This window comes from Heptranchias perlo, chromosome 3 (genome assembly GCF_035084215.1).
Source record: "Heptranchias perlo isolate sHepPer1 chromosome 3, sHepPer1.hap1, whole genome shotgun sequence".
Classification (NCBI taxonomy): domain Eukaryota; kingdom Metazoa; phylum Chordata; class Chondrichthyes; order Hexanchiformes; family Hexanchidae; genus Heptranchias; species Heptranchias perlo.
The window spans coordinates 117,378,844-117,396,250 of NC_090327.1; the positions used below are offsets into that span (position 1 = coordinate 117,378,844).

At 43.0% G+C, this 17,407-nt stretch overlaps 1 protein-coding gene across 1 annotated transcript in view; it reads right to left on the reverse strand.

Annotated features, from left to right (window-relative positions):
- Nucleotides 1-17,407, reverse strand: part of mtbp (MDM2 binding protein) — a 79,770-nt gene that overhangs the window by 25,845 nt on the left and 36,518 nt on the right. Inside the window, exons 14-15 of the mRNA XM_067981642.1 lie at nucleotides 9,639-9,803; nucleotides 6,883-6,976 (exon numbers count right to left, since the gene is read on the reverse strand). Coding sequence (XP_067837743.1) covers nucleotides 6,883-6,976; nucleotides 9,639-9,803 — 259 coding nt within the window. The remainder of the gene's footprint in view (nucleotides 1-6,882; nucleotides 6,977-9,638; nucleotides 9,804-17,407) is intronic.

Sequence of the window (17,407 nt, forward strand, 5' to 3'; positions counted from 1 at the left end):
TTGGTGGCCTATAGAATACATCTAGTAGTGTAATGGCACCTCTATTGTTTCTTAACTAACCAAATAGATTCTGTCCTCGACCCCTCAAGGACATCCTCTCTCCAGCACGGCAATATTCTCTTTAATCGATACTGCCACCCCCTCCTTTCTTTCCTTCCCTATCTTTCCCGAAACACCTTGTATCCAAGTAATATTTAGTACCTAATCCTGCCCTTTTTGAGCCAGGTCTCTTATCATCACATCATACTCCCATGTGGCTATTTGTGTCTGTAGCTCATCAACCTAGTTTACTATGCTTCGTGCTTTTATGCACATGCACTCTAAACCTATCAGACCTTCTCGTATTCTCTTTTAGTCTGATCCCATCTAATACTGTACTATTTCTTACTCTAGTGCTATCTGTCTTTCCCAAACCTTTGTGCACCTTGTTTCCCCTTTCTAATGCCACATCCTGGTGCCCAACCCCCGCCACATTAATTTAAACCTTCCCCAGCACTACTGAGCCTCCTCGCGAGGACATTGGTCCCAGCTCTGTTGAGGTGCAACCCATCTGTCTTGAACAGGTCTCTCCTGCCCCAGAACTGGTCCCAATCCCCCAAGAATCTGAAGCCCTCCCTCCTGCACCATGTCTCCAGCCACGCATTAACCTGCCTTATCTTCCTATTTCTGTATTCAATAGCGCGTGGCACTGGAAGTAATCCAAAGATTACTAATTTTAAGGTCCTGCTTTTTAATTTCCTCTCGAGCTCTTGAAACTCTGACCACAGGACCTCATCCCTTTTCTTTCCTTTGTCGTTGGTACCCACATGGACCACGATTTCTGGCCGTTCCCCTTCCTTCTGCAGATTGTTCTGCACCGTCTCAGTGATATCCTTCATCCTGGCACCAGGGAGGCAACACCATGCAGGACTCACGTCGGAATCACAGAAATGCCTGTCTGTCCCCCTGACTATCGAATCCCCTATGGCTACTACTTTTCTACACTTCTCTGTGCCCCCCTGTGCAGTCCTTTGCCCCATGTGCCATGCTCAGGACTCCACTCCTTCAAATTGTCATCAACCTCACTGGTACCGGTTTGACAGTGCCACACATCCAGAAGATTCCTGCACTGCTTGGCTCTTCCTACCCTTTCAGATGGCCACCCACTTGCTATCCTGAACTTTCTATGGCTGCGGGATGACCACCTCCCCGGAACATATGATCAAGGAAACCTTCAGCCTCCCTTATGCTCTGCAGTGACTCCAGCCCTCCAGGACACATGTTGCTGGGTTTAAAACCAAAACATATAGCTAATAAGTAAGCCCAATCAGTCAAGTTTCCCCCTTCCCTCCAAGAAGTGTCGGCTCCATTTCCAAAAAAAGAGGAATTTTTACACATGCAGTCTGAGGAGGCTGGGTGATGCAGTGGGGCAGTGTTCCATCTAAAATTGCACTTGTTAAACAAAGTGATAATCCACCACAAGACTGAACTACATCAAACGAATGAAGAACATGCCTACAGCATTCATACTTAGAAATTGCTGCTCGTCATATTTGCATACAACAGAACTCATTTGCCATTATGCATTTCTTTACAGTTGACTCCACATAACTGAATGCTTTATGCTCACATTACACGAGCAATTGACTCCGTAACAGCAGAAACCACAGAACACCTACAAAGGGAGCAAGACCGATTTGATCAGGAAGGTGAACTTTTTAAAAGACAGTGTGCTCACAATAGACAAATGGATGACAAATGACGAGAGGAAATAAACTGAGGTATGCTCTCAAAATTTTAGCCAATTGTTTCTCCACCTTTTTGGACTGTGCTTGTGTGTACAGGTGGTATTGTCTATAGAGATAATATTGTCTAACATAACAGCACCCTTCTGATTGGCGTGAAGTCTACCTCTGCAATACCAGAGTTTGAAGAAACTCATGGAGATTCACTTAGGCAAGACTGTGGGCAATGGGAATATCATGTTTTGGGATTTCATAGAAACATAGAAAATAGGAGCAGGAGTAGGCAATTCGGCCCTTTGAGCCTGCTCCGCCATTCAATATGATCATGCCTGATCCTCTATCTCAATACCATATTCCCACGCTCTCCCCATACGCCTTGATGCCTTTTGTGTCTTGAAATCTATCTAGTTCCTTCTTAAATATATTCAGTGACTTGGCCTCCACAGCCTTCTGTGGTAGAGAATTCCACAGTTTCACCACCCTCTGAGTGAAGAAATTTCTCCTCATCTCAGTCCTAAACGTCCTACCCCGTATCCTGAGACTGTGACCCCTTGTTCTGGAACCCTCAGTCAGGGGAAACATCCTCCCTGCATCCAGTCTGTCCAGCCCTGTCACAATTTTATATGTTTCAATGAGATCCCCTCTCATTCTTCTAAACTCGAGTGAATACAGGCCAAGTCAACCCAATCTCTCCTCATATGACAGTCCTGCCATCCCAGGAATCAGTCTGGTGAACCTTCGCTGCACTCACTCTATGGCAAGTATATCCTTTCTTGGGTAAGGAGACCAAAACTGCACACAATACTCCAGGTGTGGTCTCACCAAGGCCCTGTATAACTGCATTAAGACATCCTTGCTCCTGTACTCAAATCCTCTTGCAATGAAGGCCAACATACCATTTGCCTGCCTAAATGCTTGCTGCACCTGCATGTTTGCTTTCAGTGACCGGTGTACAAAGACCCCCAGGTCCCGTTGTACATCAACATTCCCCGATCTATCACCATTTAAATTATACTCTGCCTTTCTGTTTTTCCTTCCGAAGTGGATAACTTCACATTTATCCACATTATACTGCATCTTCCATGTATTTGCCCACTCACTCAACTTGTCTAAATCGCCTTGAAGCCTCTTTACATCCTCCTCACAACTCACGATCCCATCTAGTTTTCTGTCGTCAGCAAACTTGGAAATATCACATTTGGTTCCCTCATCCAAATCATTGATATATATTGTGAATAGCTGGGGCCCAAGCACTGATCCCTGCGGTACCCCACTAGTCACAGCCTGCCTCCCCGAAAAAGACACATTTGTTCCTACTCTCTGTTTCTTGTCTGTTAACCAATTTTCAGTCCATGCCAGTATATTACCACCAATCCCATGTGCTTTAATTTTGCACACTAATCTCTTATGTGTGACCTTATCAAAGGCCTTCTGAAAATCCAAGTACACCACATCCACTGGTTCTCCCTTATCTATTCTACCAGTTACATCCTCAAAAAACTCCACTAGGTTTGTCAAACATGATTTCCCTTTCATAAATCCATGTTGAATTTCTCTAATCCTGTTGACATTTTCTAAGTGTCCTGTTATCACATCCTTTATAATAGACTCTAGCATTTTCCCTACTACTGATGTTTGTCTAACCGGTCTGTAGTTCCCTGTTTTCTCTTTCCCTTTTTTAAATAGTGGGGTTACATTTGCCACCCTCCAATCTGCAGGAACTGTTCCATAATCTATAGAACTTTGGAAGATGACAACTAATGCATCCACTATTTCCATGGCTACCTCTTTTAATACTCTGGGATGCAGATTATCAGGCCCTGGGATTTATCAGCTTTCGGTCCCATTAATTTCTCCAGCACTATTTTTTTCACTAACACTAATTTCCTTTAATTCCTCCTTCTCACTAGTCCCTTGGTTCCCTAGCATTTCTGGGGAATTATTTGTGTTCTCTTCCGTGAAGACAGAACCAAAGTATTTGTTTAATTGCTCTGCCATTTCCTTGTTCCCCATTATAAATTCTCCCGTTCTGACTGTAAGAGACCTACATTCGTCTTCACTAATCTTTTTCTTTTTACATACTTGTAGAAGCTTTTACAGTCCACTTTTATGTTCCTTGCAAGTTTACACTCATATTCTATTTTTCCCCTCTTAATCAATCTCTTGGTCCTTTTTTGCTGAATTCTAAACTGCTCTCAATCCTCAGGCTTGCTACTTTTTCTAGCAACTTTATATGACTCCTCTTTGGATCTAATACTATCCTTAATTTCTTTTGTTAGCCATAGTTGGGCCACTTTTCCTTTTGTGTTTTTGCACCAGAAAGGAATATATAACTGTTGCAATTCATGCATTCATTCCTTAAATGTTAGCCATTGCCTATCCACCGTCATGCCTTTTAATAAAGCTTCCCAATCTATCATAGCCAACTCACTCCTCATAGCTTCGTAGTTTCCTTTGTTTAGATTTAGAACCCTAGTTTCGGATTGGACTACTTCACTTTCCATTTAAAGGAAGAATTCTATCATGTTATGGTCACTCTTCCCTAAAGGACCCCGCACAACAAGATTATTAATTATCCCCTTCTCATTGCACAATACCTAATCTAGGACAGCCTGTTCCCTGGTTGGATGCTCAATGTACTGGTCTAAAAAACCAGCTCGTACACACTCAAGGAATTCATCCTCCACCGCATTATTGCTAATTTGGTTTGTCCAGTCTATATGTAGATTAAAGTCACCCATGATTACTGTAGTACCCTTGTTACATGCATCTCTAATTTCCTGTTTGATGCCATCTCCTACATTACCACTACTGTTTGGAGGCCTATGGACAACTCCCACCAGTGTTTTCTGCCCCTTGGTGCTTCTTAACTCCACCCTGACTGATCCTACATCTTGATTTTCTGAGCCAATATCCTCTCTCACTAGTGCTCTGATTTCATCCTTTACTAACAATGCCATCCCACCTCGTTTTCCTTTTTGCCTGTCCTTCCTAAAAATCGAATACCTTTGGATATTCAGCTCCCAGCCTTGGTCACCCTGCAGCCATGTCTCTGTAATTGCAATTATATCATATCCGTTTACATCTATTTGCAGTTAATTTGTCTACCTTATTACGATTGCTTCGTGCATTCAGATACAGTGCCTTTAGATTTGTCTTTTTAACATTTTTAGACATCTCAACATTTTTTTGTACTATAGCCCTATTTGTCTTATTACTATTTTTTCTTACCTGGACCCTATTTGTTAGTGCACTCTTTTGTTTGTATGCTCTGTCCCTTCCTGACACAATCTGGTTATCCTTACCCCAATCACTTTCCTGCACTGCTTCCTTGTCTTTTCTCCTTAGCATTCTAGATTTCTCTCCACCGGGACCCTCCCCCCCCACCTATTTAGTTTACAGCCCTAATCATTCGATTCGCTAGAACTCTGGTCCCAGCATGGTTCAGGTGTAGCCCATCCCAACGGAACAGCTCTCTCTTTCCCCAGTACTGGTGCCAGTGCCGCACGAATTGAAACCCACTTCTCCCACACCAATCTTTGAGCCACGCGTTCATCTCGCTAATCCTATTGACCTTATGCCAATTTGTTTGTGGCACAGGTAATAATCCAGAGATTACCACCTTTTTGGTTCTGCTTTTTAATTTAGTCCCTAGCTGCTCAAACTCTCTCAGCGGAACCTTTTTCTTAGTCCTACCTATGTCATTGGTACCTACATGGACGACGACAACTGGATCCTCCCCCTCCAAGTTCTTCTCCAGCCTGGAGGAGATGTCCTTAACCCTGGCAGCGAGTAGGCAACATAGCCTTCGGGACTCATGCTCCTGGCTGCAGAGAACAGTGTCTATCCCCCTAACTATACTGTCGCCAACTACAACCACCTTCCTTTTTACTCCCCCCACTTGAACGGCTTCCTGTGCCACAGTGCAGTGGTCAGTTTGTTCGTCCTCCCCGCAGTCCCTGAATTTGTCCACAAGGGTTGCAGGAACCTCAAATCTATTGGACAAGCACAGGAACTGAGGCTCCTGCAATAGTACCTCCATTTTAGACTACATCACAATGGGAGGGGCCTTGGGGTAATTATATATTAAAAAAGTTACTACTGCAAATTCACAGAACAGTAGGGCTGGCAGATGTAGATTAGAATTTTGAGGGGAAGTTTGGATCGGTGTATTGGAGAAAACGAAGGATAGTTTGACATTCCAGTAATCATTCACACACATTACTACTGTGCCAACTCTATTCATTTGAACTCAGCAGAGTTAGGCTGGTAGATTCTGCTCTGGGGAGGGATGCATGCAAGTCAGTTTGGCTAAAAGGTGATACCGGAGTTTAAAAACAGAGAGAGCTACTAAAGCTAGAGGCAGGCAGACAACAAAAATGGAATTCAGGAGAGAGGAGTAAGAAGTTAGCTTTGTCAAGCAAGAAAAACCACCAATGTCGGGTAGCGTAGCATAGTCATTATTTTATATTATTACATGAAAACAAGATATAATGATGAAAATAAGTAAATCCAATTGTAATTGTTCTGTATGTTAATCTGAGGAGAAAGACAGCAGCATAACAATTCATATTGAGTCTTATCTCGCCAAGCGCTTGATCAGTTTGTCTTTGGCAAGACCGAAGAAACACTAGTGCAAAAGACATGAATATCCACATCACAAGGGGATGCTATTGTTATATCCCTCAGTTACGCTATTGTGCAAGTAGACAAAGGGCAGTGTCAGTCAACTCACATAAAAGACCGCTTGAGGGAGCGAATGACACCACTGATCCCGATAAGGTATCTGTGGCAAACCCAAATTCGCAACAGGAAGTAATGACTGAAGTTTTGCGTATATAAGTGCTATGTGAACAATACCACTTCTTCTTAACATTTGTTTGTCTGTTGTATGTTCTTAAAGTGCAAGTTTCGATCACAGCGCTGTACTTCACATACTGAATTCAGATTTAGACAGGGCCGGAAAGTGTCAGCAACAGCACTCAAAAACAGTTATGGATGGAAATGCAGGAATTAGCCAATAATATTGAACTATTAGGGAAAAACTAGGGAAAGACTGCTGTAATGAGCTCGGATCTTGCAAATGAAAACGAACAAAGTTTTGTGCAAGACTGACCCCTCTCAGTCTTGGTGATAAAATATAATAAATGTATTTCACCTGGTTTTCTGTCTGATTCTTTCAAGATTTTCATAGTTTTGAAGAACACTTCTTTCAGGCCACTGTGAAGGGCTTAGAGTTGAGACATCACTTTCTAGATAGACAAAAGTTTAAAATGAAATCTTCACAGAATGCCTAATTTCCTTAAAAAGAAGCAGGTGTCGTGCGTGTTGTACTTAATGGGGAAGAAAAGTCTATAGGGGAGTACTTTCTGTTCAAAGTGTTCCCCTTTTTAATACAGAAGAAAATATTGTTTGGCAGGAATCTACGACAGGAAAAAAAAACTTCAATTTAGCATCTGATGAAAGGTCATTGACCTGAAACGTTAACTCCGTTTCTCTCGTCGCAGGTGCTGCCTGTCCTGCTGAGTGCTTTCCAGCATTTTCTGTTTTTATTTCAGACTTCCAGCATCTGCTGTATTTTGTTTTTGTCAATTTTACATCGACAGGGATATTGTCAAGTATGTCTCCCATATTGCTGGGTTACTGTAATGGTGCCAATTACGGGAGTATTGCTGTGAATCCCAAAGTGGCTCCATAGCAAACAGGGGATACAACTTCAAATCAGCCTGAGTGGCACTCCGAAGATATCCAACCTGAGGAAATTGTGCTACAGGTTAACAATGCTTTTCCTTTAAAAAACAAAGATATTCCTGTTAAGACTATTATTTCCATTATTTCAAAATCCTTGCCCCCAACTACAAATCTCACCATAGCCTCATCCCATCCTACCGTTACAACCTTCTCTAGCCATACATCCCAGTTTGCACCCTCTGCTCTTCTGAATATCCATTGCTGTGCAACCACCCACCCCCCACTATTATTTGCACAGCCTCCTTCAGCAGTCACATTTCTGCTTACTGAAATTCACTTCCTAAAACCCTTCTGCCTTACTTCATCCCATCCCCCTTCTAAAAGGGCCTCAAAACCAACTTCTTCAATCTTCCCTATGGTCATCTTCCCTAATACTCTTCCCAATCCCTGCTGATAATGTACTCCCCATAGATTTTCCTTCCCCTTTAAGCTTACTGCAGGCAATCTGCCTGTACACCTGTGCACCAGGGCGTTAATGGATATATTATCTGACTTACATAGCTTAAATTTAATGAACTGTTAAAACAAAGAAAATCCAGTTTGAATTTGAAACAACTGATCTGACTCATCAAAATATACCTACAAAATTTTAGTAATTACATAAATTTTACAATTAGTATTTTCTAGTTTGGTTAAAAGTAGTACTTTGTTTTACCAAGTACATTTGAATACATCTATGAATTTTTTTTAGGCAATTATGGTACTGGTCAGTCCTTTTTATAAAAATGTTAACAGATTTATTATTTGGAATGGAGAAAGGGAGAAGAACGGAGGGAAAAGCTATAAACTGTCAAAACTCCATTCAGCATCAACTCTAATGAGACCATTTTCATTTAAGGTGCTTCTTCTACTCATAAATAGAAGGCACATTTGCACTGTACCTATTTGAGAATTTGGCAGCAGCTTAATGTTTAAATTGTGTCTAGCCAATGTCAGTTGACAAGGTCAGTTAGCACTCCAGTCATTAATAAGAGAAAGTACTGACATGTAGCGAACAATATGATCAGTGAATAACTTCCAAAAGATGACTTCTTGCTATTTAATAATTTTTCTCAGCCGTGTATATTTTTCTGAAGAAGTATTTATTAAAGGTGAGGGGCAAGAATATGGGATGCATTAGCATGTCATGAATTCAGTGAAGGATAACGATACTGAATAACAACTGACAGTAACACACAAGTCAGGTACAGCATGGGTCAAATGTAAGACAGCGTATTTATATACTTTTGCACAGAGATGCTGTTATGTCTCTTAGAATTAGATTGCCAAATCAGTGCTAAGTTTTACTGAACTTTTTATGGTGTGGTTTCATGATTGATGTGAAATATACTGAAACTGACCAAACTCATTTGTCATATAATTCTGTCATTTCCTGGTCCTTCAGGGACTAGTCTGCCCTCACTCAAAAGGATAGCTTGTTTTTAATCATAATGGTTTCCTTTCATGTCATCCACAATTAGATTCTCCATTTTTCTTTCCATCCCCAATTTATAGTTTTGCAGATCCTCAACTGCTTTTTATATGCAATCCAGTCATCTCTTCTAACTTTTTGTAACTTTTAAAACTCCTTTGCTTTCTCGGTCTACTTCTCTGGACTTGTGTAGTCAACCATTCTGGCCACATTTGACCCTCATTTCTCATGAGATGTAAGTCTTCAACTTCCCCTGAAAAGCAATGTTGTCCCGTTCTAACAGTGAACAGTAACAATCTAGCTTTCTGAAACCCAGTGCTTTTTTTGCTGTTTTTAGTATCTTTCCTCATAACATCAGACTTAACTATACAGTAATACCCTGAGGCTGAAGGCTGTCAATTGCTTGATCACTTATTATTCCTAGTACATTGCTGAACCCTAGATCCAAGAAGTATTGGTGCTCGGTTTCACTTATCGTCACAAGTAATCATCTCCAGTTAACTTTTTCCTTTCATTCTCTTCTCTGTTGAGGTAATCCTTATTCTCTCCACTTAATTGTAGGGAAGTTTTAAAAGATACAAATTATATGCACTTTTAAATGACATTTTACGCTACAAAATCAATTAACGATGTAATGGAGGTATCATTGTACAATTTAAAGCTTTAGGAATGAGCATAGGGTGAGGGCTCACAATATATGCACAATTTTACATTTTATTCAAGGTTGAATTTCTACACAAAATATAACTTACCAGTATGTTTAACAGCTTCCTCTTGTTTTTGATCTGTGTTGCCCAGAGTGGTGCTTGGCAGCTTACTGCCACACTGCCTAAAGTACTGTTCTCTTGCCAAGGTTAACAAAGCCTTCAATTCATTGACTGGAATTAACGAATGCTTTTTATTCATCTGCTTTTTTTCTATAGAAATAAAGCAATGGATAACTATTATAATATAGAAATGTCAAAAAAGATGTATTTTTGTACAATATTCATCACATTTCAAGGCACATTGACAATTTGCCTATACAAAGCAAAGCTTTTCTTGTCTCAGTTTTGTGGGTTGGAGCTGGAAGTAAATATTTCATATAATCCATGCACAGAATTCTTTTAAAAAAAAATCCTGCCCATAGTTTAACCACAATATTCCATGGTTGATAAAGAATATTTAAAGGCCACAGTGAAATTATAAATCTATATACCAGGAGTGTAATATTATGTTGGTCCTGTAGCCTTTAAATCACTGCATCAATAATAGAAGCTTCATGACCTTTAACTAAGCTACACTGAATTATGTAGAACATTTGAAACATGGCTTAAAGCCAAAATTATGACAGTCTGGTTAACATCAAAATATTACCCATGGCCTCATAATATCTGCTGACTGATAGCATCCTAGTACACTGAAGCATTTACATTTTATTCAACCTTTCAACCATGCAATAATGTCACTACATGAATTCTGACAATGATAGAAAATTTTACAATTATAATAATGCCACACTGGTAAACTAGCAAAAGCTGACCAACAGCTTCCAAAAAAATAATTAATTCAAACATCCCTGAATATGGGTAAATGTACAGTTTAAGTTGTGACAAACCCATGTAGTGGGGCATAGACTTGTCATAACTTAAGGTGCCGGTATTGCCAACATGAATACAGCAAACATTTTCCCACATTATATTCCATCTGCCAAAATTTTTGCCCATTTGCTTAACCTGTCAATATCCCTTTGCAGACACTTTGGGCCCGATATTACCATGGCGGCGGGTTCGCGGCGGGGGTGGGGGGTGGGGATTGGGCGCGTGGGTAACGCGCCCGGTGAAATCAGTCTGACCCACGCGCAATCGCAGGCTGATTGGATCCACTTACCTCTTGTTCGGGTTCCCCACTGCTGAGCTGCGCAGCGGGCGGACTGCGCATGCGCAGTAAGGTCTGTCAGCTGGAGGAGCTCTATTTAAAGGGGCAGTCCTCCACTGACTGATGCTGCAACAAATAGGAAAAATTACAGCATGGAGCAGCCCAGGGGGAAGGCTGCTCCCAGGTTTAATGATGCCTCACTCCAGGTATTATTGGATGGGGTGAGGAGGAGGGGGAGGACAGAGATCATCCCCACGGCGGGCGGGAGGAAGCGGCCTGCCTCTGCCACCAAGGAGGCCTGGCTCGAGGTGGCAGAGGGAGTCACCTGCACCACCAACATATCGCCCACCTGCATACGGTGCAGGAGGCGCTGCAATGACCTAAGTAGGTCAGCCAAAGTGAGTACACTTACTCATTTTTCCTACACTCCATCTGCCACATCACCGCCCCCACCCCACATCTCCTTCTACACTGCCAACACTACTCTGTCACATCACCCCTCACACCCACTCAAACCTCATCCTCATCTTACCTGCACTTACTCACCTCGCCAGTACTCATCCTGCCACTACCACTTAACCCAATCCTCATACAATCTCATGGCTCGATCTCATACTCACCCTCTCATGCATCTCTTTCACAGTCAGCCTCACTCAACCTGCCACTACCTGTGCTGCAGCCACAGGGCATGCATCACATATGTGCAGTAGGAAGCATAAGGCAAACGTGTCACGAGCATGAAGGGGATGCACAAGGGTGTTTGAGGGTTTGTCATGGTTTTTACTTATATTTAATTTCTGAGCAACTCACATCACATATTATATTGTCACCACTACTGTCACGTCTTTGCGAATCTTGTCTGGTTTGTGCAATAATGCCCTTTCCTGAGGATCACAATGAAGACCCACAACTGATGCCACCCATTGTGTCACTGCAGAGTGGGTGTAGGTGTATTTGCAGGGCTCTTTTGTGCAGACGACTGAGAGACGTCGGCGATGTTCCCGGTGGCACCCTGGAAGGATGCAGAGAAGTTGTTGAGGGCAGTGGTGACTTTGACAGCGACAGATAAGATGGTGCTCGGGCCAGCCGGGAGCAGCTCGGCATGAAGGAGGCTGCAGATGTCCACGACTACATGTTGAGTCACTCTGAGCCTCCGTATGCACTGCTGCTCAGAGAGGTCCAGGAAGCTGAGCTTCGGTCTGTGGACCTTGTGGCGACAGTAGTGCCTTCTGCGACGCATCTCTCTCTGCGGTTGCCTTCCCTCCTGCTGTGCAGGTGGATGTGTCACAGCACTGTGTTGTGGAGCTCCACGTGTCAGAGATAGACGGCGTGGCCGGCAAGGCTGGTGATGCTGTTCGCCCTCCAAGGTCATGGCTGCAGCTACGGCGGCCCCCATCCGGAAGATGTACATCTGAGGGGGTCCACCAGGTAGGTACATGTGTCTGGACGCCGGGGTAAGTGTGCAAGTTGGTGAATTTTATTTTTAGGAGGAGGGTGGTGGAGGCCAAACTTTGTCCAAAGTGACAGAGTGGCCTCCTGCAATGAGTGAGGGTCTCCCCCCCGCCACCTGTCAAATGGACCTTTGCAGCTGCCACAGGCTGATGGCTGCAACACGTCCATTTGAACTGGGAGTGTTTCCCCCAGTACGGGAAACAGTCCCAGTTGTTTATAAAATCCCAACCCTCCTAAAATATCTCGTTAATCAGGTCTGTAAACGACCTGAAATACCAAAATAAATACCTTATGTGGCACCCCGCCGGCTTTAATTGCCGGCGGGAGTCCCACATGCGGGGGCTGCGCGCGCATGTCAGCGCGTCAATGGGAAAGCCAGAAGTGGGCGGGTTGGAGCCGGACTCCCGACCCGCGTCGGGAATCCCCGATTTTCGTAGCCCCCCCCCCGCCAGGAACGCACCCGATCGCGGGTGCGAAAATAGAGCCCTTTGTGTCCTCATCGCAACTTGCTTTTCCACCTATCTTTGTATCATCAGCAAATTGGGCCACAAGACACTCTGTTCCTTCATCCAAGTCATCGATATATATTGTAAATAGTTGAGGCCCCAGCACTGAGCCCTGTGGCACCCCACGAGTTAGATTGCCATTTTGAAAATGACCCTTTTATCCCGACTCATTGTTTTCTGTTAGTTAGCCAATCCTCTATCCATGCCAGTATATTACCCCCAACACCATGAGCTCTTATCTTGTGCAGTAATCTTTTATGTGGCACCTTATCGAATGCCTTTTGGTTCCCCTTTATCCACCCTGCCCGTTACTTCCTCAAAGAGCTCTAATAAATTTGTCAGACACGATTTCCCCTTCATAAAACCATGTTGACTCTCCTTGATTGTATTATGAGTCTCCAAATGTCCTGCTACTACTTCCTTAATAATGGATTCTAGCATTTTCCCAATGACAGATGTGAGGCTAACTGGTCTATAGTTACCTGCTTTCTGTCTCACTCCCTTCTTGAATAGGGATGTTACGTTTGCCGTTTTCCAATCCGTTGGGACCTTTCCAGAATCTAGTGAATGCTGGAAGATTACAACCAATGCATCCACTATCTCTGTAGCCACTTCCTTTAAGAACCTAGGATGACAGCCATCAGGTCCAGAGGACTTGTCAGCCTTCAGACCCATTAGTTTACCTTGTACTTTTTCCTCTAGTGATAGTGATTGTTTTCAGTTCCTCCCTCCCCTTTGCCCCTTGATTTTCTACTATTAGTGGTATATTATTAGTGTCTTCTACTGTCAAGACAGATACAAAATATCTGTTCAATTCCTCTGCCATTTCCTTGTTTTCCATTATTATTTCCCCAGTCTCATCCTCTAAGGGACCAATGTTTACTTTAGCTACCCTCTTCCTTTTTATATACTTGTAGAAGTTTTTACTGTCAGTTTTTATATTTCTTGCTAGTTTACTCTCATAATTTATTTTCTCCCTCGTTATTATTCTTTTAGTCATCCTTTGCTGGTTTTTAAAGTTTTCCCAATCTTCGGGCTTACCAGTAATCTTTGCCATGTTGTATGCTTTTTCTTTTAACCTGATACCATCCTTGACTTCCTTAGTTAGCCATGGTTGGTTCACCCTTTTTGTGGAGTCTTTCCTCCTCACAGGGATATATTTTTGTTGTGAGTCATAAAATATCATTTTAAATGTTTGCCACTGCTTATCCACCATCATACCATCTAATCTGTTTACCCAGTCCACTTTAGTTAATTCCACCCTCATTCCTTTATAATTGCCCTTATTTAAGTTTAATACAGTAGTTTCAGACCCAAGATCCTCGCTCTCAAACTGGATGTTATGATCACTGCTTCCCAAGGGATCCTTTGCTTTGAGATCATTAATTAATCCTGTTTCGTTACCCATTACCAGATCCTAAATGGCCTGTTCCCTGGTTGGTTCCCCGACGTATTGGTCTAAGAAACAGTCCCCAATACACTCCATGAACTCCTCCTCAGGGCTATTTTTGCCAATTTGATTTGTCCAATCTATGTGAAAGTTAAAATCGCCCATGAATATTGCATTACCTTTTTTAGAAGCCTTATTGCCTGATTAATATTTTGCCCTACAGTGTAGCTACTGTTAGGGGGCCCATATACTACTCCCACCAGTGATTTCTTTCCCTTGCTATTTCTTACCCCCACCCAAATTATAGAATCATAGAAGTTTACAACATGGAAACAGGCCCTTCGGCCCAACCTGTCCATGTCGTCCAGTTTATACCACTAAGCTAGTCCCAATTGCCTGCACTTGGCCCATATCCCTCTATACCCATCTTACCCATGTAACTGTCCAAATGCTTTTTAAAAGACAAAATTGTACCCGCCTCTACTACTGCCTCTGGCAGCTCGTTCCAGACACTCACCACCCTTTGAGTGAAAAAATTGCCCCTCTGGACCCTTTTGTATCTCTCCCCTCTCACCTTAAATCTATGCCCCCTCGTTATAGACTCCCTTACCTTTGGGAAAAGATTTGACTATCTACCTTATCTATGCCCCTCATTATTTTATAGACTTCTATAAGATCACCCCTAAACCTCCTACTCTCCAGGGAAAAAAGTCTCAGTCTATCCAACCTCTCCCTATAAGTCAAACCATCAAGTCCCGGTAGCATCCTAGTAAATCTTTTCTGCACTCTTTCTAGTTTAATAATATCCTTTCTATAATAGGGTGACCAGAACTGTACACAGTATTCCAAGTGTGGCCTAACTAATGTCTTGTACAACTTCAACAAGACATCCCAACTCCTGTATTCAATGTTCTGACCAATGAAACCAAGCATGCTGAATGCCTTCTTCACCACCCTATCCACCTGTGACTCCGCTTTCAAGGAGCTATGAACCTGTACTCCTAGATCTCTTTGTTCTATAACTCTCCCCAATGCCCTATCATTAACGGAGTAGGTCCTGGCCCGATTCGATCTCCCAAAATGCATCACCTCACATTTATCTAAATTAAACTCCATCTGCCATTCATCGGCCCACTGGCCCAATTTATCAAGATCCCGTTGCAATCCTAGATAACCTCCTTCACTGTCCACAATGCCACCAATCTTGGTGTCATCTGCAAACTTACTAACCATGCCTCCTAAATTCTCATCCAAATCATTAATATAAATAACAAATAACAGCGGACCCAGCACCGATCCCTGAGGCACACCGCTGGTCACAGGCCTCCAGTTTGAAAAACAACCCTCTACAACCACCCTCTGTCTTCTGTCATCAATCCAATTGGCTACCTCACCTTGGATCCCGTGAGATTTAACCTTATGTAACAACCTACCATGCGGTACATTGTCAAAGGCTTTGCTAAAGTCCATGTAGACTACGTCTACTGCACAGCCCTCATCTATCTTCTTGGTTACCCCTTCAAAAAACTCAATCAAATTCATGAGACATGATTTTCCTCTCACAAAACCATGCTGACTGTTCCTGATCAGTCCCTGCCTCTCCAAATGCTTGTAGATCCTGTCCCTCAGAATACCCTCTAACAACTTACCCACTACAGATGTCAGGCTCACCGGTCTGTAGTTCCCAGGCTTTTCCCTGCCGCCCTTCTTAAACAAAGGCACAACATTTGCTATCCTCCAATCTTCGGGCACCTCACCTGTAGCTGTCGATGAATATCTCTGCTAGGGGACCCGCAATTTCCTCCCTAACCTCCCATAACGTCCTGGGATACATTTCATCAGGTCCCGGAGATTTATCTACCTTGATGCACGTTAAGACTTCCAGCACCTCCCTCTCTGTAATATGTACACTCCTCAAGACATCACTATTTATTTCCCCAAGTTCCCTAACATCCATGCCTTTCTCAACCGTAAATACCGATGTGAAATATTCATTTAGGATGTCACCCATCTCTTGTGGTTCCGCACATAGATGACCTTGTTGATCCTTAAGAGGCCCTACTCTCTCCCTAGTTACTCTTTTGTCCTTTATGTATTTGTGGAAGCTCTTTGGATTCTCCTTTGCCTTATCTGCCAAAGCAATCTCATGTCCCCTTTTTGCCCTCCTGATTTCTCTCTTAACTCTACTCCGGCAATCTCTATACTCTTCAAGGGATCCACTTGATCCCAGCAGCCTATGCATGTCATATGCCTCCTTCTTCTAGCGCCTCAATCTCCCAAGTCATCCAAGGTTCCCTACTTCTACCAGCCTTACCCTTCACTTTATAAGGAATGTGCTTACCCTGAACCCTGGTTAACACACTTTTGAAAGCCTCCCACTTACCAGACGTCCCTTTGCCTGCCAACAGACTCTCCCAATCAACTTCTGAAAGTTCCTGTCTAATACCATCAAAATTGGCCTTTCCCCAATTTAGAATTTTAACTTTTGGGCCAGACCTATCCTTCTCCATAGCTATCTTAAAACTAATGGAATTATGATCACTGGTCCCAAAGTGATCCCTCACTAACACTTCTGTCACCTGCCCTTCCTTATTTCCCAAGAGGAGGTCAAGTTTTGCCCCCTCTCTAGTCGGGCCATCCACATACTGAATGAGAAATTCCTCCTGAATACACTCAACAAATTTCTCTCCATCCAAGCCCCTAATGCTATGGCTGTCCCACTCAATGTTGGGAAAGTTAAAGTCCCCTACTATTACCACCCTATTTTTCTTGCAGCTGTCTGTAATCTCCTTACATATTTGCTCCTCAATTTCCCGTTGACTATTTGGGGGTCTGTAGCACAATCCTATCAAAGTGATCTCTCCCTTCTTAATTTTCAGTTCTACCCATATAGACTCAGTGGGCGAACCCTCGGATATATCCACTCTCACTACTGCCGTGATGTTCTCCCCAATCAAGAACGCAACTCCCCCTCCTCTCTTACCTCCTGCTCTATCTTTCCTATAGCATCTGTACCCTGGAACATTGAGCTGCCAGTCCTGCCCCTCCCTTATCCATGTTTCAGTAATAGCTATAACATCCCAGTCCCATGTACCCATCCATGCCCTGAGTTCATCTGCCTTGCCCATCAGACTTCTTGCATTGAAATAAATGCAGTTTAATCTAGACTTCCCTTGGTCTTTGCCCTGCTTTCTCAGACCATCTGTCCGGTCATGTTTTGTACACTCTCCCTTACTGCCTTTTGTTTCTGTCACCACTTTACTTCCCACTGACTTCCTGCATCGGTTCCCATCCCCCTGCCACATTAGTTTAAACC